General features: G+C 39.0%; 2 protein-coding genes and 1 pseudogene across 2 annotated transcripts; 2 read left to right on the forward strand and 1 right to left on the reverse strand.

Annotated features, from left to right (window-relative positions):
• Positions 1–1112: 1112 nt before the first annotated feature.
• On the forward strand, positions 1113–4760 carry LOC121978332. Its single transcript, XM_042530690.1, has 5 exons — positions 1113–1682; positions 1768–1825; positions 1927–1987; positions 2547–2619; positions 4693–4760. The coding sequence occupies exons 1-5, from the start codon at positions 1445–1447 to the stop codon at positions 4758–4760; spliced, it is 498 nt and encodes a 165-aa protein (XP_042386624.1). The 5' UTR covers positions 1113–1444.
• Positions 4761–18549: 13789 nt separating this feature from the next.
• LOC121975256 (UPF0664 stress-induced protein C29B12.11c-like) lies at positions 18550–22103 on the reverse strand. The gene is made up of 5 exons (XM_042526803.1): positions 21902–22103; positions 20670–20775; positions 19268–19339; positions 18944–19167; positions 18550–18844 (listed from the first exon to the last, which is right to left on the reverse strand). Exons 1-5 carry the CDS (start codon positions 22009–22011, stop codon positions 18736–18738), a joined length of 621 nt encoding a protein of 206 aa, XP_042382737.1. The 5' UTR covers positions 22012–22103; the 3' UTR covers positions 18550–18735.
• LOC121978794 lies at positions 20257–20437 on the forward strand (annotated as a pseudogene).
• Positions 22104–26370: the final 4267 nt, after the last annotated feature.

Below are 26370 nucleotides of genomic sequence, written 5' to 3' on the forward strand. Positions count from 1 at the left end.
CAAGCCTCGCCATGCAGCCCGATTTAGTACAGCCTTTCCATCCGCATGATGGACAATGAGAGCACTATCAGACTTTAGAGGACCCACGAGGTCATGTGTTATGGATTTCAAGGCAGTTGGGAGGACCACTTACCGTTAGTAGAGTTTGCTTACAACAAGCTTATCATTGCTATCCGGATGGCACCGCTTGAGGCGCCAGATGGTAGACCGCTTGACACCCGCCCTCCGACGAGGTTAGAGAGGCCCAGCTGTTGGGACCTCATAGAGTTCAGCAGATACGAGTTGGTCCGCATTTATCTTGGAGGATGTCGAGGCGCAAGACCGCCGTAAGAGTTACGCCGACGGAGACGCACTACTAGAGTTCTCTCGTCACACCATGTATTTCTGCGAGTTTCACCCACGAAAGGGGTGAAGAAATTTGGCCTTAGAGGTAAGCTAGCTCCGCGGTATATTGGTCCTTTCGAGATCTTGGAGAGGATCGGAGCGGTAGCTTACCGGCTGGCACTACCACCGTCCCTGGCAGGCGTCCACGATGTATTCCACGTATCTATGCTGCGGAGATACGTGCCCGACCCGACGCATGTGCTGACAGATATTTCAGTTCCAGTTCAGCCTGACGTCACTTATGAGGAGGTTCCGGTACGAATTTTGGACCGGAAAGAGCGTCAGTTGCGGAACAAGACTATCCGGCTGGTTAAAGTCGGATGACAGCATCATTCGAACGAGGAGGCTACTTGGGAGCTCGAGGATACTATCCGAGCTCGATATCCACATCTCTTTACTTGAGGTATGTGATTTAGTTTACCGTTCAGCATTTATACTCTTTACCTGTTGTTAGTACTTGCTGATGGTAGATAACGAAATTTGGGGACCAAATTTTTTTTAGTGGGGGAGAATGTAAAATACCAAAAATAGGTGAATATTGATAAGGGAATTTTCTAGAATTTTTAGAAATTTTTTGGAAATTTTTCGGAGCTCGTATGGACGAGTTAACGAGGACAAAAATGGGACCCGGAAAAGCCTATTTTAACTACCCCATTTAAATGAGGAAAAGTTGATTTTTCTTAATTCCTTTTTCCTTTTCTTTTCATTTATTTTTCTTTTCTCCCCGTGCCTAAACTTCCTTCTCAGCCTCCCTCCTCGCGCTGAGCCACCATTTCTGCCCAAAATCGCTCGGAGGCGGTTTCTTCTCCTCTTCCCCTCTCCTCTACCGATCGTCGCTATGCCCTAGCCGACTTCACTCTCCGCCGACCCGATCTTCCATCGCCAGCCACTCGAGTAGCGCCGGCCACCGCCGGACACCCTTGCTCTCGGCCCCATCGCGACATCGTCGGCCTCCCTTCTGCCCTAGCCGAATTTCTTCCACAGCCGAGTGACCCCGAGCCCTAGCCGCGTCGCCGCCACTCCGACACGACGTCGAGCCCTAGGTGTTGACGCCCTCCCGATGTCCTCACACGCAACACCGGCGACGGTCATCTTCTTCTTCTTTCCGAGACACTGCCGAACCACCTCTGCCGGCCACCGGTCCGATCTAGCGCCGGCCAAACTCCTCTGCCCTAGTTTGTATTCGGCGCCACTGCCGTCTCTCGACCTGAACCAGCACTGTTGTCGCCTGTGCCCTAGCGCCGACAGTCGAGTTCGTCTGTGCCCTAGAACCGATCTGCCCATCTCCGGCTACTCAGGTCAGTGACTTCACCTGAGTTTTATTTTCAACAATTTCATGGGCTGTGAGGCAACAAATGAGTGTTTGAGTTTGGTTTTGGACAGGAGCAGGTAGTGCCAAGTTCTTCCTCTGTTCCAGCCGGAAGAAAAGGGTCGATTGGGGGTAAGTGGTTGGTATAATGGTTATGCATTAGTAACTGGATCTAATGTTTAGCTGTTGATGTATCGATGTTCTTTAGGGTATATTGTTTTGGAAATCCACAGGTCCAACCTCGCTCCAGTCAGGGCTATTGTTGTGGATCACCGGCAGACCATCCGGATTTGGGTGAGTCTTGATGCTATTTCATTTTTATAAAGGATGATCATGTGTAGATTTGAATTAGGGTTATGTTTGAATTAAATTTAAAATGGAATATATGATTCATCATGTTTTAGATGCATGGGTAATTGGACTTAGGTTTTGAATTTTTAATCAAAGGGTGGATTGAGGATTAGGTAACTAACCCTAATTGATCGTCAAATTTGTTTAGACAGGATGATGGTCATATGATTTGGGTTTTTCCCTAATTCAGGGTTAGAGATTTTTATTTAGCTATTAATGTGAATTGTAGCTAAATAAAATATATTACATTGGTGGCACAGGACTTTGACGCGAGACGAGTATCTCGGAGTCAGATTTGGACCATTTTATCGGAGGCGGATACTTTGACTTATGTCTTTTGATATGCATAATAAAGTGTTTAACATATAGCAATGATTGTGTTTTCTATTTGTTTCGGTTGGTCACTACATGATCTTTTACATGTTGCTTGTTTATTTATTATACATATCAGTTGTTACCCGCTGAGCGTTGGACTCACCCCCGCCTTCATTGTTATTTTCAGGTTGATGATGTCAGGAGACAGTTCCAGTCGCTAGTCCCCATTGCACGTAGTGCTAGTCCTCTACTGATCACGAGTTGTTGTTTTTGTTTTCTCTATCAGACTATGTTTTGGTCTTGTAATGTTTTACTTATGGATCTTGTATGGATTCTTATCGTTGATGGATTTTGGTATGATTTATATATGTTTTACTCCATGCCTGCCTGGACGGCAGAAGAGGTGAGTTTGTCGGATTTATGTTTTACGAGTGTAGTGGAGTAGGAAAAAAATCAGATTTGAGCTTTACGAGTGTAGTTGAGTAGGGTGGTTTTCGAGTCATCGTATTACTGTTCTATTTATTTACTGTTAAACTGCGTGGTTGTGTCAGCCAGAGGCTGAAATTGATATTAACTGCGTGGTGATTGTTTTATTATTGTTATTATTCCAGCCGCATGTGGCTGAGGTATATAGTGATTGTAGAAAGTTTCAGATTGTCCGCCGTACAGGGGAGATTCTGTCGAAATTTTTTCGGACAAGGACTCCTCCGGGGCGTGACAATTTAGGTCTATCAGTTTCTACTAGATATTAGGGATTTCAATCTTATGGGATTTCTTCTACCATACCATCAATACTATTAGTTTCTGCTATTACTAGTTGGGCAGTAGATAATATCTGCTAATATATGACCGATTTATTTTGTTGGTTTGGTTAGTAGAGGACTGAATCATTTTTTTTGGTTTAGTTAGTAAAGGACTGATTTACTCTTATTAGTTTGGTCAGTAGGGGACCGACTTACTCTATTTTATAGAGATTCCAATCTTTAGGTTATTTGTGTTTGGTTAGATAACCTATATGACACATATGAGTACATGACTTGTACCGACATAGAAAGGACTGAATTAGCCGTATATCATTGTCGGCTCGACCAGTTTTAGAGGATCGATGTGTCAGATTCCATGGGGACTTGACCATGGACTGTAGGTACCTGATTAGATAACTTAGAAGGTACATTTAGGAAGACACCCCTACCGATATGGAGATATGGAAAAGTGTAGAGCTACCTGCTTAACACTTACGAGATACAACCATTACTTGAGTGTATAACTTAGAGAGTACATTCAGATATATGATTTATACTGGTGCGGCAAAGATAAAGGTTGTTGCTTATCCTTTATGTGACCAGACACCACGTGAAGGAAAATGCAGAAGACAACTTATGGTTGTAGAGCATCTCTTGTTGATGATTCTGAGATGCTCTAGAGAGATACTATTTCTCTACCTCCTTTGTTATAGCTTGTCAGGATTTCCTGATCCGAAAAAGGAGGAATCGTGGTATAATGATTTATAAGACGATGGTTACCCAACTCGTCTAATGTTGTTCCATGGGATATCCTGACTCATGGATCGATCGGATATGGGTAGATATCCTTAGTGGTACATATAGATATATGACCCGTAATGATGCAGAGAATGTGGTGTTAGTTGAATAACACCTATTAAATTTGACCGTTAGGGGAAGTTTCAGATGATGATCTTCGAGGAGCAGAGCGACGATTGACAATTATGTCAGTTATCTATTTTTTTGATAGTGCTTCTCTAACCTTGTGTGCATTGCTCGTCACTAGAGGTTACTGAACCTTAGGTAGAGCAATCGTAGTATGATGTGTTGCAAGACAATTGTTAGTCGGCTCAACTATCATTGTCTCCACAAGTAGCTCAAGACCTTGACCGCGTGATCATTTACTAAAGATCTTGAAATATATAATTTAGATCAGAGTATTCGATCTTTTATTGTCAGTTATTGGAGGATATTCTTCGGGTATGATTATGAGATTTGTGGTGATATTCTCTGATGGGTAGACTCTTAGTCAGGAGATTGAATGACCCTTTGAACTTTAGATTGCCATTCCTTTACTGTAGATATTTGAATATTGGAAAGGATGAGATTTGACATACTCTATAGACATTTTTGGATGAGATTAGTAGAGTTTTTATACTCATCTCATGGATTGACCATATCTCTACCATTTGGAGAGTTGTAGATTATCAATCAAGAAGTCAAGAGATATCCCTTGGACTTCAGTAGTCAAACATTATAGGTAGGATGATGATATATTTCTACATCTTGATAGTATATCATAATGAGAATTGGTCACTGGGAAATTATCAGGTTTGATTGATGTTGTGGATGGTTTGAGATTGATGGATATCGTGAGATCAGATGTTATGATATATTGATTTCTGATGATTTATTAGTGGATATCCTTTTACACAACATCTAAATATTGTGATATCTGATTTTCTGATACTCTATTAGTGGATATTTGACATAGTGGTCTATTATTTGGTGTTTGATATTGATAGTGACATGAGAAGTAGTATGTCTTGATATTTATGGATTTGGTGATTTGTAGTTGGTGATTAGATTACAGACTTGTTATCAGTGATCTTATGGTTGAATGTGTCCGTTGTATCTATATTATGAGTTCTTGGTTTTACCATTTAGACTTGCAGCGCCTTAGATGTCTTCATGGATTCAATGAATCTAGTATTCCTAGGGACTTTTAATTAGTTGTAATTGTCTTCATTGACAATGTTGTTATATATACCTGATCCGAGGTGGATCATGAACAATATATTCACATACTTTTGGAGATGTTTCGATGAAAACATCTCTATGCAAAGTTTAGTAAATGCGCATGTTGGGCTATCTGTGGGATTTTTGGAGACACATTGTCTCTAGCAGAGGCATATTAGTGGATCTATAGTAGATAAAGGTTGATACTAGTTGGGAGTAGCTGAAGTCTATACAGGAGACTCGCAACTTTCTTAGTTTGGTTGGATATTTTCGGAGATTAGTTGAGGGTTTCTCTAGTATTGTTATGCCATTAACTGGACTATCTAGGGAAGGAATAAAATTTTCTTGGACAGAGGCTTGGGAGACCAGTTTCAGGAGCTGAAACGAAAAGCTAATAACTTCATCCGTCTTAGTTTTACGTTCTTGTGTAGACAGATTTATACTCTGCACAGAAGTATCGTACTAGGTGTTAATTGCAGTTCTGAAGCAACACGGTCGTGTAGTACCATATTTTTTTTTCTTTTTCTTAACAACTGAAAGATCATGAGAAGAATTATCTGACTCATGATTTGGAGTTAGTGGGTACCACTTTCATGCTGAAAATGGTGTGACACCATTTATACGAGATTCATTATTGTCGTGAAAGATTACGTGTGTTCCTGAGTCACACCTTGTCCGGGAGGAGTTACTACAGGAAGCACATCGATCAAGATTTACGATACATCCGGATGGTACCCGATGAATAAAAACTTGGAGCGCCATTATTGGTGGAACGACATGGAAAAAGACATTTCGGATTTTGTACCTTGATGTCTAGTATGTCAGAAAGCTGAGACTGAACATCAGAGACTAGCAAGATTATTCCAGTAGATTCGGATACTGAAATTGAAATGAGAGCTTGTTATGATGGACTTTGTAGTAGGATTACCTAGGATTTGTAAAGGATATGATACGATGTGGGTAATAGTTGATTGGTTGACTAAATTTGCTCACCTTCAGTCGATCGGTGGAATGGATTCCTGGGATTGATTAGTACAATTATACTATCGAGAGATTACCGGACCTCATGGTATACTTCAGAGTATTGTATCGGATGGAGATTCACGATTCGTATTGTGTTTCTAGTAGTGTTACAGCAGACTATGAGTATAGAACTCTGTTTTAGTATAACTTTCCATCCTCAGACAGATGGACAGTCTGAGCGTACTATACGGACGTTAGAGAATTTGCTAATAACATGCGTTATGGATTTTGGAGGTAGTTGATTTACCCACAGTTGACTAGATGGCAGTGTGAGAGTAGCATAAGTAGGGTGAGCTCATAACCCACAGAGTTATTCCTTCGGTTGGAGATTTGCTCATAATACCTGGATAGAGTGGTATATGAGTATGTTGATTGGTTGTTACCTTTGGATGAGAATCCCTGAGTTGAGCAGTAAATTTAGGGACAAAAGTTTTATTAGTGGGGGAGAATATAAGATCTGGCAAATAAATAGTAAGTGTTATTGAAGAAACAACCTTATTGGATTTTTTTTAAAATTTTTATAAATTTTTTGGGATTTAAACGGAGTCCATATGAGTCGTTCAAGGGGATAAAACTATTAGACTTAGAGAAAGGAAATTCGGAATACCCATTTTAGTTGGGAGTTGATTGTAATATGAACTTAGGGTTTGATTGACTTAAACCTAACTATAAGTTATCGTGCCCTATGTTTTGGCCAAACCTCTCTCTTCTTGAGGTCTCTCCTCTGCCATTGTCTCCGCCGACACCACACTCTATGCCACCGCCGACGCCACTTGATCGTTGTTGGCTTCTCGCGCAAGACTCACCGACAACGTAGCAGCCATCGCAGGAGGCGACATTGTCGACCTAGTGGGAGTCTTCATTGATTTTCGAACTTGGGGTGTCCTTTAATTTGGTTATGTACTTGTTGTGTCAAGTCGGGTCGACTCACAGTTAGTTGTATTATTTTTATGTTTTGCTTATGTCTTTCGCTGTGTTTTTAGTACAACCGTGTGAGCTGCTTATTATACAACTGCGTGGTTATGTTCTTTTTGTTCCAACTGTGTGGGATGTGTATATAACTGCGTAGTTGTGTATGTTCCAGCCGTGTGGTTTGTTAATAACTTGTGAGTAGCCTTATGGCAATGTATACTGGTTTCATTTGTCACTGTTACAGGGAAGGTGCTGTCCGATTTTTGTTAGACAACCTTACTCTCAGGGCGTGACAATTTATTGGTATCAGAGTCACATGTTTATGAGGTCTATTTTTTTCGTGTTTTGGATTTTCGTGATTTGTCTCCTCGATGTGACTTTTTGACTTTTGGGACCAAGCAACGACATGACATCTCCAAGATATAGGAGGTATGTTTGCGTACTGTTATCATACACTTTGGTTGATACTTGTCTAGTGATTTGTAGCATATATGACATGTGTTGGGTCAGCCATTGTTTAGGTCTATCAGTTTCTACCAAAGATTAGGGATTAGAGTCTCATGGGATTTCTTCTACCATACCATCAGTAATATTAGTTTCTACTATTACTATTTGGGTAGTGGATAGTATCTGCTAAATATCATGTTAGCTCGGTCAGTAGAGCATCGATTTACTCGTGTTGGTTCGGTCAGTAGAGAACTGATTTATTTTGTTGGTTTGGTTAGTAGAGGACTAAATCATTCTTGTTGGTTTAGTTAGTAAAGGACTTATTTACTCTTATTAGTTTGATCAGTAGGGGACTGACTTACTTTATTTCGTAGAGATTCAAATCTTTGGGTTATTTGTGTTTGGTTAGATAACCTAGAAGACACATATGATTACATGACTTGTACCGACATAGAAAGGACTGAATTAGTTGTATTCCATTGTCGGCTTGACCAGTTTTAGAGGATTGATGTGTCCTATTCCATGGGGACTATATCATGGACTGTATGTACCTGATTGGATAACTTAGAAGGTATACATTTAGGTATATTCCCCTACCGATATGGAGATATGAAAAAGTGTAGAGCTACCTGCTTAACACTTACAAGATATAACCATTACTTGAGTGTATAACTTGAAGAGTACATTCAGATATATGATTTGTGCTGGTGCGGAAAAGATAAAGGTTGCTGCTTATCTTTTACGTGATCAGGCACTACGAGAAGGAAAATGCAGAAGACAACTTATGGGAGTAAAGCATCTCTTGTTAATGATTCTGAGATGCTCTAGAGAGATAGTATTTCTCTACCTCCTTTGTTATAGCTAGTCAAGAGTTCTTGAACCGGAAAAGGAGGAATTACCTTCTTGTGTAGACGGATTTATACTTTGCACAGAAGTATCGTACTAGGGGTTAGGTGCAGTTCTGAAGCAGTACAGTCGAGTAGTACCATATTTTTTTTTTCATTTTCTCGATAGCTGAAAGATCATGAGAAAAATTATCTGACTCATGATTTGGAGTTAGTAGCTACCATTTTTACAGAAAAATGGTGTGACGCCATTTTATGAGATTCATTATTGTCATGGAAGATTACGTGTGTTCCTGAGTCACATCTTGTCTGGGAGGAGTTACTGCAGGAAGCACATCACTCGAGATTTACGATACTTCCAGATGGTACCCGATGTATAGAAACTTGGAGCGTTCCTATTGGTGGACAGACGTGGAAAAAGACATCACGAATTTTGTAGCTTGATGTCTAGTATGTCAGAAAGTGGAGACTGAACATCAAAGACTAGCATGATTATTCCAATAGATTCGGATACTGGAATGGAAATGGGAGCTTGTTATGATGGACTTTGTTGTAGGATTATCCAGGATTTGTAAAGGATTGTAAGATTATCCAAGATTTGTAAAGGATATGATGCGATGTGGGTAATAGTTGATTGGTTGACTAAATTTGCTCACCTTCAGTCGATCGTTTGGATGGATTCTTGGGATTGATTAGTATAGTTATATTGTAGAGAGATTACCAGACCTCATGGTATACTTCTGAGTATTGTTTCGGATGGAGATTCACGATTTGTATCGTGTTTCCAGTAGCGTTACAGCAAGCTATGAGTATAGAACTCTGTTTTAGTATAAATTTCCATCCTCAGACAGATGGACAGTCTAAGCGCATTATACGAACGTTAGAGAACTTGCTAATAACATGCGTTATGGATTTTGGAGGTAGTTGATTTACCCACAGTTGACTAGATGGCAATGTGAGAGTAGCGGAAGTAGGGTGAGCTCATAACTCACAGAGTTATTCCTTCGGTTGGAGATTTGCTCATGATACCTGGATGGTGTGGTATATGAGTATGTTGTTTGGTTGTTACCTTTGGATGAGGATCCCTGAGTTGAGTAGTAAATTTTGGGATAAAATTTTTATTAGTGAAGGAGAATGTAAGATCCGACAAATAAATAATAAGTGTTATTAGAGAAATAACCTTATTTATTTTTTTTTAGAATTTTTAGAAATTTTCTGGGATTTAAACGGAGTCTGTATGAGCCTTTTGGGGATAAAACTATTAGACTTAGAGAAAGGCTATTCGGAATACCCATTTTAGTTGTGATTTGATTGGAATATGAAATTAGGGCTTGATTGACTTAAACATAAGTATAAGTTACCATGCCCTATGTTTTGGCCAAACCTCTCTCTTCTCGAGTTCTCTCCTCCGTCGTTGTCTCCGCCGACACCACACTCGACGTCATTGCCGACGCCACTTGATCGTCGTTGGCTTCTCGCGCAAGACTCACCAGCAACGTAGTAGCCATCGTAGGAGGCCACACCGTCGACCTAGTGGGAGTCTTCACTGATCTCTTCTCCACATGTCTCAGCTCCCGACGCCACCCATCTTCCTGAGTCCTCGTCTCTCATGCGATCTGTGGAGAGGGAAGCATCCACCACTTCGAGTCATTGTCGTCAGGAGGGTGGAGTTTGAGGAAGGGGGTGATGGCAAACTTTTCCCCTCATTTACAGATTTGAGCAGAGTAGTGACGGTTTCATCAAGGAGGTCCATCGCCGCTAGGGCTGGAATTTTTTCCAAAATTCCCGACCCTTCCCGACTCCCAACCCGTTCCTATCCTGAATTTTTCCCGACCCGAGTGGTCGGGATTTTTCCCGACCCAACCAAAATTGGGAAAAGGATCGGGACCACAAGTTCTAACCGGCAGGATTCCCGACCCGACCCGAATATAATAATAATAATTTTTAATTAGACTTTTAAAAAAAAATAATATAGAAAATTAGGCTTAAAACACACACACAAAAAAAATTAGAAAAGTAAGAAAACTAGGGTACTCGTACTTCACAGTTCAGTGAGTTCATGCCAAAAAATCACGCCGCACACGAATCACGCTGTTCTCCCTTCGCTATTCACCGTTCACCACTTCACCCTTCGCCCTTTTCCCTTCGCCCTCTCCCTCGCGGTCTCGCCCATCGCCTTTTGCCCTTCGTCATTCGCTGTTCACCGACTTATTCCACTAGAACCCTAGCTCTCGCCCACACGACCACACCTCCTTTTCGATCCGCTGCTTTCGCTTGTCCATTCGACTACATCGCCCCTAACAAGTCAAGCCGCGCTGCCTCCCCCGTTCCTGTATCCCGTCTTCACGCAATTACAACATTAGTTTTCTATTCTAATTTCTATGTACTCGATCTCCATTGAGACCTCGTGAACTACTCATTCGCCTTGCAAATAAAGTTTACAAACTATGAGCTGTTAATTTCGAATTCATTGCAAATAAAGTTTACATACCAACATTTACTGGAATTTTTATTTCTTCTTCTTTTGAGGTGAATCTGTTTTGCTCAATCTTGTCAGATAATAAAAAGTTCTTACGAAATGTGAGTGATTGTGAAGGTTGCCATTACTTTTATTCCTCCAAGACAAGTAAAAGAAATTTAATTACAAGATAAAATACTTTACAAGTAAATTCAATTGAATTAAAAAAAAACTTCGTTTGGTTAGTCCCACGGAATTAAACAGATAGGATTTATTTGACATAATTTATTTATCTTCAAAAGATATGAATTACCTCTCTAATTTTCATGTTATCGGACCTGTTAACTTCTGTTACTTTCTTTTGGGGCCTACTTGAGGAATAAAAATGGCATTTCGCTAAATTATATATACCATGAGTTTGAAAATAATATCAAAGATTATGAAAAGCTTTTTCATGTGTTTTTTTTTTTTCAAAATACGGCTACATTTAATTAGTGAAAAATAGTAACCATCTGAGCCTAATTAAATAATTCTTTTATGATATGTCATCTTTTTAAAAACTCTAAGAAAGGTGCTATATGTTTCATTATGAAATGAAATGTTAGGTTAGAACATTGCTTCTGTTTGAATCTTGCTACAGTAAGCCCCCGTTGCTATTTTTCTTAAATCTTGCTCCCCTAGCATTCTCTTTTTAGTAATATTTGAATATTTCTAACTGTGCTATCTAATTCTGAATGATTTTCGTATTATTGTAGCCGTTCATAAGTTCATTCATGGATGCATCTAGTGGAAGTGGTAGCTCTCCTTCCACCACTCAACCTCACACTGACACAGTATCTCCATCCAAAACATCAATCATTCATGAGAAAGTAGTAGATATTGGAGGCAAAAGGAAAAAAAATAGCGGATGTATGGTCACACGTCAAGAAAATTATAAGGAGAAATGACAAAAATGAGGTCACTACTGCATGTTGTTGCTATTTGCAATTATTGCAAAACTGAAGTTCTTGCCCATAGCAAAACACATGGGAATAATGACATTGATGGGCATGTGAAGAAATGCAAAAAGAATCCCCATAATGCGGTGAAGTCAGGTTCTTCTCAACCAATCTTAACACAGACGCCCATGAATAATGCTTTGACACCCCACATCTTTTGCCAAAAAAAGCTTGAAGATAAGGTTGTTGCATTTGTTGTTAAAGATGAGATGTCATTTAGGGTAGTCTAAGGGGCAGGGTTTGTAGAGATGATGAAGGAAGCTCAACCTCGATTCAAGATTCCCAACAGAAAGAAAATTGCATCTCTTGTATGGGATTTATATGCACTGGAGGTGGCTAAGATAAAGAGTGGCATTGGTGATCAAAGGGTAAGTATCACGACCGATACTTGGACCTCAATTCAGAATATCAATTACATGGTAATCACAGCTCATTTCTTGGACAATGATTAGAAGTTGCATAAGCGAATAATAAATTTTACCAAGATTACCTCTCACAAAGGAGATGACATTGGCAAAGTTTTAGAAACGTGCTTGAGCGATTGGGGGATAGATAAAGTTTTCACTATCACAGTTGATAATGCTAGCACGAATGATAAAGCGGTGGAGTACATGGGAAAGAGCCTAAAGGAAATGGGCACTCTATTATTTGATGGTAAATACTTGCATTTGAGATGTTGTTGTCATATTATAAATTTAATTGTCAAGAGTGGTTGAAGTTTCTTAATGAGTCAGTTGAGTCCATTAGAAACTGTGTGAAATACATTCACTCTTCTGGCGCACGATTGGACCAATTTAGGGAGTGTGCTATCCTATTGAAGATGGATAAAATGTCAACCGTTCCAATGGATGTGCCTACGAGATGGAATTCCACCTATACAATGCTTTCTGTAGCATACAAGTTTAAAAAAGTGTTTGGTAGGATGGCAGAGAATGTTCAATTTGTTGAATACTTTGAAGAGGTAGATGGTTCGGAGAAGAAAAATAAAGTGGGGCCTCCTATGGAAAAAGATTGGGAGAAGGCACAAGTCTTTGTGAATTTTCTCAAGAGGTTTCATGATACTACATTGCAACTTAGTGCTACCAAGAAAACTACATCATCCTTGATATGGGAGGAAATAGTTGCAATGAGGATGATCATTGATGAGGCAATACTTGACACTACTGATCCTTCATTACAAGAAGTTGCTAAGAGAATGGAGAGTAAGTTCAAGAAGTATTGGGGTAATCTTGAGAAGGTGAACAAGCTGATTTTCCTAGGTCACATTCTAGATCCCGTTATAAACTTCAAATGATTGGGATCTATTTGGGAGATATGAAATTGGATGCTAGTAAAATACAATCCTTTGTTGACGGTTTAAAGAATTGTCTAATGGAGTTGTATCATGCATATAAAGGGAATTCACCTTTGGATCATATTAATGGGATTGATGATGGTGATGTAGACAAAGATTTGATGGAAATGTATAAGAATGATCCCATTAAACTAAACTATCATCTGAAAATGGCTCAACTAAGAAAAGCTCAAAAGCAAGCAAAAATAACCAATGAGGTGGACAAGTACTTCTCGGATCCTTTTGTGACATGGAGCTCAAGCTTTGATATTTTAGAATGGTGGAAAGGAAATACAACGACATTTCCAGTCTTGTCTAAGATTGCCAAGGATATTTTTTTCAATCCCTTCATCTACTGTTGCTAGTGAGAATGCTTTTAGCCTTGGAAGGAGGGTTGTAGATCCATTTAGGGCATCATTGCATCCCAAAATGGTGGAGGTACTAGTGTGCACTAGTGACTAGCTTAGAGGTGAAGAAATTAACTTATACAAGGAGCCGACAGAAGACGAATTCAACTTTTATAAGGATTGTGAAGAAGTGGTCACAAGTAAGTCAATATTTACTTGTTTATCTTGGTATAAACTATAGATTATGCTTATATGATATTTGTTGTTTGTAGGTACTCTCATTGTTTAATTGTGGATGCTCCTGCTTACCAGATAAAGGCAGATATTGAAGAATATGAATATCATCAGCACTAGTGTTTTGTGAATGATGATCTTTAAGACATCTACTTAGTTATCCACTGACATTTTCATAATCAAGTCACAAGTCATTTATGAACATATGTATTTTTTTATTTTTGGTTGTTGCAGTGTTGCTATCTCCATCAATGTGTATCTTTAAGACTCTGCATTTTAAGCTTATTCTCTTTTTGTTGCTAATCCTCTATTTGTCTATGCAGGATGTCAATGTACTAAAAGAATTCTATTTACTTTGTAGTTTTTCTTTATTGCCAAATTAATCATGGGCAATCATTTGAAGTTGATTCTAAGTGATGGGCAATATTATCTTTTGAAGTGGATACACAAATCTTGACATATCTTTTTATGGAATATATTCTCAAAATTATACTTAAAATGAAGAATATAACTAGGATCTGACTCAACCATTTGGGAAACTTTCAAGAAAAAACAACCTTTAAAGTTTATTCTAGCTATGTAACTTTGACAAACTTCAATTATTTCATTAACATTTCTCTTCATATATATATTAGACTACTTTGTTCATTTACACATATATTAGACTACTTTGTTCATTTACATGAACTTTTAATGTGGTGAACATGGTGTTAATATGTTATCACATGTTGTCATATCTGTCATCTGATACATTGTTTTTTGATACATGCATTAGCTTGTGGATTAAACCCATCCAAGTTTTAACTTTTGAGGCTATTTCTTTGTATTTATTGTTTCTTGTGAAGTGCAGGTTGACTTCATGTGAAGTGCAGGCTGACTTCATGATAATGTCATTTTCTGATGACACGTTTGATGCAGTCTATGCAATTGAAGCAACTTGCCATGCTCCAGATGTGGTATGTAGTTCTATCTACTTCTCTCATTTTTGTAGACATTCTTATGACTTATGAATGGTTTTCAATTTGATTTAACAAGGTTGGCTGCTACAAGGAGATCTACCAAGTGTTAAAGCCTGGTCAGTATTTTGCCGCATATGAGTGGTGCATGACTGACCATTACAATCCAAGTAATGGAAGCCACAAAAAAGCCAAGGCTGAAATCGAACTTGGTAATGGACTTCCTGATGTTAGAACTACAAGACAATGTCTTGATGCTTTGAAGCTTGTAGGGTTTGAGGTAAATAACAAATGTGGCTTCTTATATCCGTAATCCATATAACCCTGTTGGCCATCATTTGTGTACTCATCATGTTCCATTTTAGGTTATATGGGAGAAGGATCATGCATCCGATTCTCCTGTACCTTGGTATTTGCCTCTGGATACAAGTCGATTTTTGATAACTAGCTTCCGTTTGACAGCTTTTGGCCGATTTTTTACGAGAATTATGGTACAATATTTTCTATTTTCTAGGTTTTGTTACATTTCAAATTGTGTTTTATTACAGTAGATGTCATCCTACTTTGCAGGTTAAGGCATTGGAATTTGTCAGAATTGCCCCGGCAGGAAGCAACAGAATTTCATCATTCCTTAAAAAGGCAGCTGAGGGACTTGTGGTAGCAGGAAGGTAAATAAAACTTATCATGCTGCAAAATATATATATTGCATATGATGAGTAGTGTTGATGCCAACCAGCTTAGCCAAAACTACTTACTATGTTATGCATTTTTTTCTTTGTGACAAATTATTAAATCTTATGCATTGGCACTGTCTTTTGTTCGAGTATTGCAGGATGGAGATCTTCACGCCAATGTACTTCTTTTTGGTAAGGAGGCCTCTTTCATATCATTGAGAAAGACAACTATAAAGCATGTATTGAAAGACATAACTATGAAGCACTTAAAGTTCTCATTCTGCTGTAGCGTTTGGAAAAAGTGTTATAAATAGTCAACAATGGAAGTTGGAACTCTTTAAGGTGTAAAATTTCCTTCTGCTTCAGCATTTGAAAGGTACCGTCAGACCTTTTAAAAAATTATAAGCTCCATAACATCTTGTGGAAGAATCTTTTGATACTGATCTCATTCAAATTGGTTGTTTTCTTCTTTTTCTTTTCTAAAATGTATTTGCTTCGGATTGTGAGAATTGTCAACTCATGACATTGGCAATTCAAGTCCTTTAAAGTTGCTTCACGACACCTCGAGACCGTCTCAACCTCTTCAATGTGCAATGTGCAACATGGTCACTCTAGTAATTTAGTTTGAAACACTCCAGTAATTTAGGATGGTGGCAGCGATTGATTGGAAGAGTAGGATCTGTTGGATTGCAACGTCAAGAAAGCAAAATTGAAGACGGATGGTTTCATGATGTATCTCTCTATATAATGAAAATATTTGAACATTCAGGATATCATCTCCCTACCCGACGGGATCTCGAACATTCGGGATCCCGAACATTCGGGTCTTGACACTTGTCGGGTACGGGACCGGGAGAAAAATTGATTCCCAATTTTTATCGGGACAGGGATTGGGTAAGATGGTTATGGGACGGGTCCCTACCCGATTCCACCCCTAATCGCAGCCTCCTATTCGTCGGATTTGCAGAACCTTTTCCTCGCCGACGTAGACCTGCTACTGATCCTTCGATCTCCTCCTCTATCTTCTCTAATGTATCATCGAGTCGTGCCCTAATGTCGTCGCCATTCTCCTCTGTCCGGTCCACCACCATAGTAGCAAGCTGATTTCGTCGAAGAGGAGGTTGCGAATCTGGATTGGGGTTGAGCCTTGCAAGGTATTGGGTTTGTAGTGATCGGTTTTCTATTCTGTGTATTGGGATTTAGAGATTTGATGTTTGGTTGGTTCTTATAGCTTCGGCCAGCACTGTTCGCCAGTGATCCACAGTCCCGTCCATCATTTCCGGCAGCCACTTTCCCCAGCCATGCATCCATAGGGGAGGCTTCGTATTAGGGTGAGTGTTGGAAGTTGATTTCATGTTTACATTGGATGTGTATAGTGTGATGTGAGTTGGAATGACTGTGGATTGGATTAATTGAGGTGGATGAATTATGTGGGGTTAATTCATGATATTTAGTAGATGGTATAATGGACTGTAGAAATTGATTAAGTTATATTTGATGGATTAATGGATTATAGATTATGATTGGAAAGATAAAAGGAGTGATGGATTATTCGATTAGGGGTTTCCCTAATTAGTTTGGGTTGAGATTTAGCTAATTGTTGCATATGTAATTAGCTAAATTACACATCGCAGGACTTTGATTCGAGACAAGCATTTCGACGTGGGATTGTTTAGCTTGGCCGACATATAAAGGCGGGTACTTTCTGCTTTGTCTCTTTAGTACTTTGACCTTAATGCATGAGCTATATATTTGGATAGTTGTTGTATTTACCTTGACTTCACTCGTATTTTTCCTGAGCTTGATACTTATCCACTCGATCTTTGGATTATCGATTTGATGTTTATACAGTCTGTCATTGTCATCTATGATATTTAGCAGATACTAAATATCATGCTTACTTGCTTAAACTGTTGTTTATTCATGTATCTGATTGAGCATGCTGGCTTCCTGTAGCATACCTGATTTCTGTTTATATATATATATCTGATGATAGTTGCATCTTATGCATCATGTCATTGCATGCATATATCAGTGATCATATCTTCCTTATGGTTGAGAAGGTCGTTGACCAGGGCCGCACACTCAGCCACTCATGGGTAGTGGTAGCTGGAGTGTGCCGCTTGTCCTGTAGTACTCCCACTCGGTAATTCATGGGTAGTGGCAACTGGAGATACGAGCAGTAGGGAGCCCCGTTGCTACGTAGCTAGTTAGCTACTATGCGCATGTCCACTCGGTCACTCGAGAGTAGTGGCGGCTGGAGTGTTGTACAGTTATCATTTATCTGGACTTTTGACCATACAGGGATCGTGGTGCAGAGAGGTAGGCGGGATGACCATCCGTGCATACACTTTTGTTGTTATACTTGTTTATGTTGTTGTTGTTTACTTATGCTGATATGCTTACAAATATTGAGATATATACCTGTGTATGTGTTTAGACACTAACGTACTTATTGGTAATATGTATATACCTCACATGTTACCCTTGTAATTATGAATAGTACTATAGCAGATCTGTACTACTCCTCACCTTCTATTACTAGCCTAGGATATGGTTTCAGATATGAACATTTATTAAGATATCATGGTGTTATCTGTTATCTTCCCTATGAGACTGTATACTTTTGTATCTCTAGTTTTTTATTATGTTCATGCACTATCTTTCTATTACCCGTTGAGTCCCAGCACTCACCATCCTATGAACTGATTTTCTTTCACTAAGTAGTAGGTACAGGATTTATGGAGTCACTTGGAGATTCTGTCCGCCAGTCACAAGTCACATCGAGCGACTTCTAACGTTATTGCTTCCACTCGTATTATTGGTTTTGGATTTATATTATGTACTTTTGGACTTGTGTCCTTTTATTCGATTATGTACTTGTTTTATTCGATTATGTACTTGTTGTGTCAAGTCAGGTCGACTCACATTTAATTGTATTATTTTTATGTTTTCCTTTTGTGTTCTGCTGTATTTTTAATACAGCCGTATGTTCTGCTTATTATACAACTACGTGATTATGTTCATTTTGTTCTAGCCATGTGGACTATGTATATAACTACGTGGTTATGTATATTTCAACCATGTGAACTGTTGATAGCTTGTGAGTAGTCTTTTAGCAATGCATACTGGTTTCATTTGTTACTGTTATAGAAAAGATGCTATCCGATTTTCGTCGGATAATTTTACCTTCGGAGTGTGACAATAAGCACCATGTCCCACTTTTACAAACCAACTGATATATATTCCACAAATTAACGACCATACATGAACATCAAACTTACACAGACATGGACTCCATAAACGTTTCTTAACGCATCAGGTTCAAAACATCTATGTCCAGAGAATCACAATTACAAGAACCACAAAAACATCTTGTTATTATACGACAATGGCTTGGCATCTTACTCAGTACATGCTCTCGGCTGGGTTAGGATGATATGTTCTCCTCCTCAGTTGAGATTCAGGAGTAGGCTGCTGTAAGAAGATCTTAGTCGGATCATGCGGATCAACATACCTGCATAGAGAGATGTTAAATCAGATAAAACTTACAAGAGTAGCAAATGCCAGCATTCTAATTGCAAACGTTCGACATTATCGATGAGTGTCTACTCACGCGCGTCTCATCATATCATCAACTGGAGTCTGCGCAGCTTGCAGTGGATCCATGCGGGTTGCAGCTTCTTGAGCACGATAAGCAGCTGCATGCTGATTGTATTGCCTCACAGATCCAATGAGATTTAAGAAAAGAGGAACGAACGTTCCACATCCGCCTTCCTTGAACAAGATTTTGAATTTGTGCGCTGAGTAGAGCGCACTGTGCTGGCCCTCTGGAACCACCTGTATTAGGGACACCAAAGTGAAATGATACAGCTATCAAATAAAAACAATACTTTTAAAGATATTTAAAAATCAATGTTTACTCCTGTAGTGTACTTACAGGTTCCACGGATCCTGATATGTTATTACAGTGAAATATTGGCTGGTTGAACTTTTCTCCATGGACAAAGAGCTGCAAAAGAAGGGAAGATATATTCTTACATGGGCGTAATAAACAATTGTGGCAAAAGGCGAAACGCTCGCCCCAGCGCCCCCGCTGTACCCGACCCAAGGCCATCACGAGAGAGGTAAATCGCAGCATCCGAACAGGCATGTGGCTGACAGGGTGTAATACGAGGATAGGGGATTTATTCCCCAGCCTGTCCCGAGGATCGACCCTGCCGCCTCATTGTGGCAAGTTCCGCCACATACCAACCCGGATGACCCACGGGGTCTACATGGGCGTAATAAACAAGAATGTATTTAGAGATGCTAATGGGGCAAAGCAGTAAATACTCAAACAAAAAGATTCTATGCATGCTGCAACATATGAAGGCAACTAGATATGACTAAGGGGAATTGAAGTTAGAAATCAAAAGTGACAGTTTGACTCTATAGACGTATTTCAGAGCGGACCTGTCAGATACATTCCATATGTGCCATATGGCTCCTTGTTGCCAAACATGGCCAATTATTTGGGATCTTGTCCCTATCAGGTACATGTTAAATGTTTGAATGAGTGAAAAAAAAAATCCAGTTGTAGCATGAGGTACTTGCAAATTAAATTGGTTCCTCAGTGTATACTTCTTGCCAATGCAACATGAAATTATGTATTACAGGGCCAGAATTAACTTTGAATGCTGGAAGATAAGTTTGCATTAAAAATCTGGACCTTTACTAACTAATTTTGGTGGAGCTCAAAATAAAATTATGTTAATGTTCTTTTTTCTTTTAAAAATAATTTTAAAACTTATTAGCAATTTTCTCTGGTTGTTTTTTATATAAAAAATATAAACTATTATGGTTATCTTTAGTCTCACATCTTAAGATTGATAACACCACGAGCAGAGAAACTTCTATAAATACCTTGGACCGGCAACGTTAGAAAACATAACTTTCTCAGCCTTTTGGCTAAGATCAAGTGTAGTATTTGTTCTTATTAATTTAATATCTGATATAAAAAATTAAATTAATTTTTTTTATGAGAGAGAGTCCATTACAGTAGCTTGCTGCTAGGATTCTCGAGCGTCGCCCTTACGTTGCACTACTACATAGGCCTAACGCACCCTTACAAAGTCCAATTTATGAGCCTGGTACTAATTTATGTGTATTCATGCATTATATTACACATGCAATGCGTGTGCGCGATGACTATATATATATATATATATATATAAGGCCATCAAATTTGTAGCTTAGCAGAGAGTGTCGTCCACATCTGCCAAGTAAATATGAATTCCAAAAATGCAGTGCTCATGGACCAAATGTATTGAATAGTATAAATTAATATATGGATCACATACCAGAGGCATGTCAAAAGCGAAAACGTGTCCAACAGGTTTCTTTGCAACAAACACCATTCTTATGTTTGACAAGTAAATAGTCCCCCTTGATTTCACATGGCCTTCTCTGAAAATTATTATAGAATGTCAAAAAACAATTTGATGACACTGCATCGTTGGTAATTGAATAACACAAAATAGGCAGTGTTACATGCTTGCGATAGTTTTATAATGAATTGGAGGCAGATTACGTTGGTTAGTGTCAACCAACATCATATTTCTAAACACATGGATTGGCGCAAAGACAAGTGATTACCAACATTCATTAACTAGCAGTAATAAGTCACAGTAACATTGAAATAGATTGATGAATATAATACACTTATTGTATTAAATATTTCAACTTTACATCTTTTGCTTAGTATAGAACAAGTAGACATGAACAACCATTACTTTAGATAAACATAAGATAGCACTCAACAGAAACCTTTTGATAGGATACAGATTTAGATAACACTTCTATTGGAGACTCTACATTTCATCAATTAACATTTCTATAAGAAACGAGAATTGTTTGATTTTCATCTCATCACTCTGAAAAAACATCCACAGATACTATAAAAAGGGATTGAAAGCATACATGACCAGAAAAGCAAAACTTTGGTTGAAAGAACTGTATTCCACGACGAAAATTCCAAATTCCTTGTATGGTTTGTTAATGACATGTAATCTCACATTCGTTTTTCTGATGAGAATGTTCTTAGTAGCAAATAAGCGTCCGTTAACCTATTTTTGGTTGTTGGAAAATATCCTGATTTTTCAATCTGCATTTTGTTTGGATCAGATATTAAGAAATTGAAACCATCTCATGGATCATAGACTGGACCTATGTTGATTCGCAGTAATCCAATCTAGAGTAAAGTCAATAATGGCAACAAAGATCATAAGTTTCACAGGCGCTCTATTTTTCCAACAATCCACATGTCAAATGAATTAATCCTCTTTCTGAAGATACACGAAAGTTCAATATAGTCACCGTAATAAGATTGTGATCATCTGAACGATAAAATTTCAATTATTAACGTCGCTGTAATATCTAGTTGCTCAAAATTCGCATCGCAAGTAAAAGGGATCATCCAAACCCGGAATCAGTCTCAAAAGAGATCCCTGCTAGGTAAAATAATCAACATAAAAAAAACAAAGAGAAAGATTAACCCAAGAGCGGAATCAGGGACCAAGGAAAGGGGACGGACCCGGGGATCTTGTCGATCTCGAACTCGACGCCATCCCTGGCTAGCACGAACATCTCGCCGACGAACGGCACGGGCATCCCGTTGGGGAACAGCTGAGGGTTCACCGCCATCTCTGACGATTCGTTCCTCGCTCCCTCTCCTTTGGCTTCAAACCAACGCCTTCTTGTTCTCTCTCTTTTCTATCTTTGCATATTTGAGCCGGTGCCTTAGGTTAAAGTAGGGTTGGATGCGGTGCGGAGCGTTCCAGATTGGTTGGTGCACTGACGTGGCACCGACCTTGGTGGCTTCCTCCATTTTTGAGGTAATTTTATTTGGACAAAGTAAAAGAAAACAGCCCAAATTTATATAAATGACCTTCTACTAATAATAATAATAATATTATTATTATTATTATTATTATTATTATTATTATTATTTTTTGAAAGATGTGATCACATGTTTTATTTCACTACTACTACTATTATTACTACTACTACTACTATTATTATTATAGTGAAATAAAACATGTGATCACATCTTTCAATAATAATAATAATAATAATAATAATTATTATTATTATTATTGAAAGACATTGATGTATGTTTTATTTCACATTATTATTATAGCTCTTATACTAGACAACTAATTGTCGTAGGATCGGTACTCCACTAGAGAGGATGAATAATACACATTAATTTTTAATTTTTAAAAATTTGATAGCACGTAATGCTAATTTTTTTTACTTAGTTCATAGTCTGTGCTAGTAGTCCAATGCTCATAATTATTGATCATTTTCATTGGATAATCTACTAAATAATCATTTAAGTACAAAAAAAAAAAAATCGAGTCTGAATGACAAGTATAGAAATTTAAAGATATCGACAACAAGAGTAAAGTGTAAACTTGATCATAGTTGTCAAAGTAGTACTTTAGCATTGTAGTAGACTTTCATAGCACCACAGGAGTCGTTTAGTGCAGCATATGAGTGTTTTGAGCTGTTGGTCGAAATCGTCTTTTATAAGGCATTCTAGGTGCCTAGATCCCTTTCGGATGCCTAGATTACTGACGTGATTGCACCTCGGTGAAACTTTATTATAGTTAGTCTATCCCATCCCAGGCGTTGGATCCCTTCCAAATGCCTAGATGTTGCCATGCGCCAACCAATCAGAGGTCGCCATCTCATCCTTCTGCAAGCTGAGGTAATCAATGTTGGTGTAGGGTGCACCGTAATCGAACCTGAGTTTTGATATTGTTAAAGGTTCAAGTTAAATCTTGTTGTGATCTAACAAGTTAACTAAGTGTGCAGGATGTTTACTCAACCGGGAAAGTCTTAGCAGATCATGGAAGCTATGCAGAAGCCCAAGTGGGTCGAGAGAATCCGACACTTGGCAGGGAAGCTCGATAGGTATGGAGGACTGAAGATCGAGAGGAAGTCCTGGTGAGTCGATCCGATGCTAAGAAGCAAAGTCCAAATAGGTATAGAGGACTAATGTTTAGTAGGTAGGTTGAGGTAAGCAACTAGAGATAAGCGATAGTGAGGTCCTGTTTCAGAAAGGAATAAACCCTAGGTCGTTAATCCAACTGAAGAAATCGAAAATGTTTCCAAGTTGAGATCAAGATAGTTCTGTTGTCATTTACTACTCATGCATCTTATATTATTATCCTAGCTTTGTTTTGTAAGAATATTATGTTTAACACTATTTTACAGGAACCGACTAGATCAGTCGTCCGAACCCAGGGATTAGTCGACCGAACCAGGTTGATACAAAATAGAGATCAGCTATTTTGACTATCAGTCGATCGAACCAAGTCGACATAGCACAAATTAGATCGATCAAAACCAAAGTTGGAAGCCAGTCTGATCAGTCGATCGAACCTAGGGATCAATCGACTGAACATTAAATGTAATTAAAGGCTCATTGATGGAGAATCTCGGCGAATAGAAAAATTGCACTGATCGGTTGACCGATCAAGGGGATCAGTTGATTGAACATTAATTGCTCATAATTGCGAGAAGATCATATCTCGACAAAGGAGGCAAAATAGTTCAGTCGACCGATAGGAAGTTCAGTCGACTGATAGGAGGTTCAGTCGAACAATAGGAGGTTCAATCTACCGAATGTATCAGTCAACTGAACGGTTTATCAGTGATCGATAAAGGCTTATATAAGCAGAGCTCGAGGTCCGAGACAAGGTATCAATTTTCAAGTCAACGGTGTGCAAAGCTCCTATTCATTCTTCTATTTTGTGTTTCATCTTCACAAGCAAGCTGCTCCATCCAGAAGTATCGACCGAGCTTCATTTTCTATCTAGTGTCAGTATAACTTTTGTTAAAGCTTGCATTGTTTTAATTTCCAAAAGATAGTAGTGTGTTACTATCTTATATTTTTCATATTGTACTCATTTCTTCTTGCCAAAGGATTTCGGAAAGAAGAGTTATATGAATTACCCATCGGGGCAATCAAGGATCTCGAGTCTTGGAGTAGGAGTCAATATAGGCTCCGAACCAAGTAACCAACTGAGTCATCTGTATTACTTTTACTTTTATATTCCGCTGCTGTTTTGATATTTGTTTTACGAATCGATATGAAAAAAAAATTAACGAGTGATATTCACCCCCCCCCCCTCTATCGTTTCTTTTTTATCCTTCAATTGGTATTAGAGCAAGGTCGCTCTGAAAATACTTAACCATTTTATTGAGCAAATTTTAAAAAATCTTTTCTTTTCCTTAAAGAGATTTTTGTACACTTATTTCTTTATCCTGCACTACTAATTCCAAGACAAGAGTCATGGAAATTTTTTTTCTTTTAATTCTTTGATTGCAAGAATGTCGAATTCCTATCAAGAAGGGTATAACACTGTCCGCCCTCCATTATTCAAAGGAAAGAACTTCAACTATGGAAGAATAGGAAGGAGTGTTATCTCAAGTCGGACATAGAGCTTTAGTTCGCCATACTCAAAGGATACACACCTCCGATAGTAGATGGAAAGCCAATAGAACCAGAGAAGACTGGACTCCCTTGATGATCAAGAAAGCACAACTAAACTACAAGGCAATCAACACCATCCAATGTAGGCTAACTATGGAAGAACTGAACCGAGTTAGGCCCTACAAAAACACAAAAGAACTTTGGGACCATCTAGTAAAGTTACACAAAGGAACCGATGAATCTAAGGTAAATAAGAGAGATCTACTATTAAATTATTTATTCAATATTAAAATGCTTTCCTGAGAGACGACCACATAACTACATGCTCGACTAAAAGATATTCTCAATGGCCTACATCTGATTAGACACAACCTAGAAAATTGTGACACAATAAGGTACGCACTAAATGTCTTCCCCTAAAATGCTTTGTGGGTATCAATAATAGATGTATACAAAGTTTCAAAAGATCTTTCCATTCTTAAATTAGACGAACTTTTTTGTGAATTAGAATTACACGAACAGTCTAACTTGAGTCAAGTCGAGAAAGGAATTGCCCTGTATGCAAGATCAAACAAAGAAACCAAAACCAGAACCAAGAATGAACCAGAAAATGAGTTTGACTCAGACTCAACCAATGAAGAAGAGATGGTCAACATGGTCAAGAACTACTAACAAGAAAGAAGTTCAAAGAGAACACCAAGACGACACCAATCAACCAGACGTAAAACAAATCAGAAATGATTTGTTATGAATGCAACAAGAAGGGGCATTTCAAACATGAATGCCTAATTTGAAGGAGGAAAAACTAAAATCAGCAAGAAGGAAGAAGGCCCCACTACAAGAAAATCCCTCATAGACATCGGTGGAACAACAACTGTTTTAAGCAAAAACCGATGTCTTTGAGTATTTTACACCGGGTTTTCCAAAAATCGGTGTCTATGAGCGCAGATTTTCGCTCATAGACATCGGGTTTTTAGGCGATGTCTATGAGTGCCTTTTTTTCGTTAATAGACATCGATTTTAACAGCGGTTTTTAAAACCCGGTGTCTATGAATCAAAATTCTGGCTGACTTTCTTAGCACGCTTTCTTTTGGCTTCTCCTCGCCCACCATAAATCGAAACCCTAATCCTCAGGCGCCGATCCCGCTCCTCAGGCGCTTTCTTTTGCCTCCCGCTCCTCAGACGCCGATCCCGGTTCCCCCCGCCAACTGCACTCCTCCCCAGCCCCCGGTGCCGTCCCGTAAATCGAGTCCCTCCCACTCTTCCACGATGTACCCGTACTCGAGCGCCAGGCGCTCTTTCTCCGCAAACTCCGGATCTGCTCTATGCTCTTTGACTTCTCCGACACGCTCAAGTAGGCCCGCGAGAAGGAGGTGAAGCGGCAAACGTTGTCGGAGCTCGTCGACTTCGTGCAATCCGGCTCCGGTCGGCTCAACGAGCAGGTACAGGAAGAGCTCGTCCGTACTGTAGACGTCAATATCTTCCGCAGTCTCCCTCCGGCTTCCCATGAAAACACCGGCGTCGAGCCCACCGACCCGGAGGAGGAAGACCCCTACCTC

Source organism: Zingiber officinale, chromosome 4B (assembly GCF_018446385.1).
Source record: "Zingiber officinale cultivar Zhangliang chromosome 4B, Zo_v1.1, whole genome shotgun sequence".
Lineage (NCBI taxonomy): Eukaryota > Viridiplantae > Streptophyta > Magnoliopsida > Zingiberales > Zingiberaceae > Zingiber > Zingiber officinale.

Coding starts and splice junctions, on each gene's coding strand:
- LOC121978332 (XM_042530690.1), top strand. CDS start 1,445: ATGTCCTCACACGCAACACCGGCGACGGTCATCTTCTTCTTCTTTCCG. Junction 1,826..1,926: donor AAGAAAAGGGTCGATTGGGG/GTAAGTGGTTGG, acceptor GGAAATCCACAG/GTCCAACCTCGCTCCAGTCA. Junction 1,988..2,546: donor GGCAGACCATCCGGATTTGG/GTGAGTCTTGAT, acceptor TGTTATTTTCAG/GTTGATGATGTCAGGAGACA.
- LOC121975256 (XM_042526803.1), bottom strand. CDS start 22,011: ATGGCGGTGAACCCTCAGCTGTTCCCCAACGGGATGCCCGTGCCGTTC. Junction 19,340..20,669: donor TCGCTTTTGACATGCCTCTG/GTATGTGATCCA, acceptor CTTCTTTTGCAG/CTCTTTGTCCATGGAGAAAA. Junction 19,168..19,267: donor TATCAGGATCCGTGGAACCT/GTAAGTACACTA, acceptor TCCCTAATACAG/GTGGTTCCAGAGGGCCAGCA.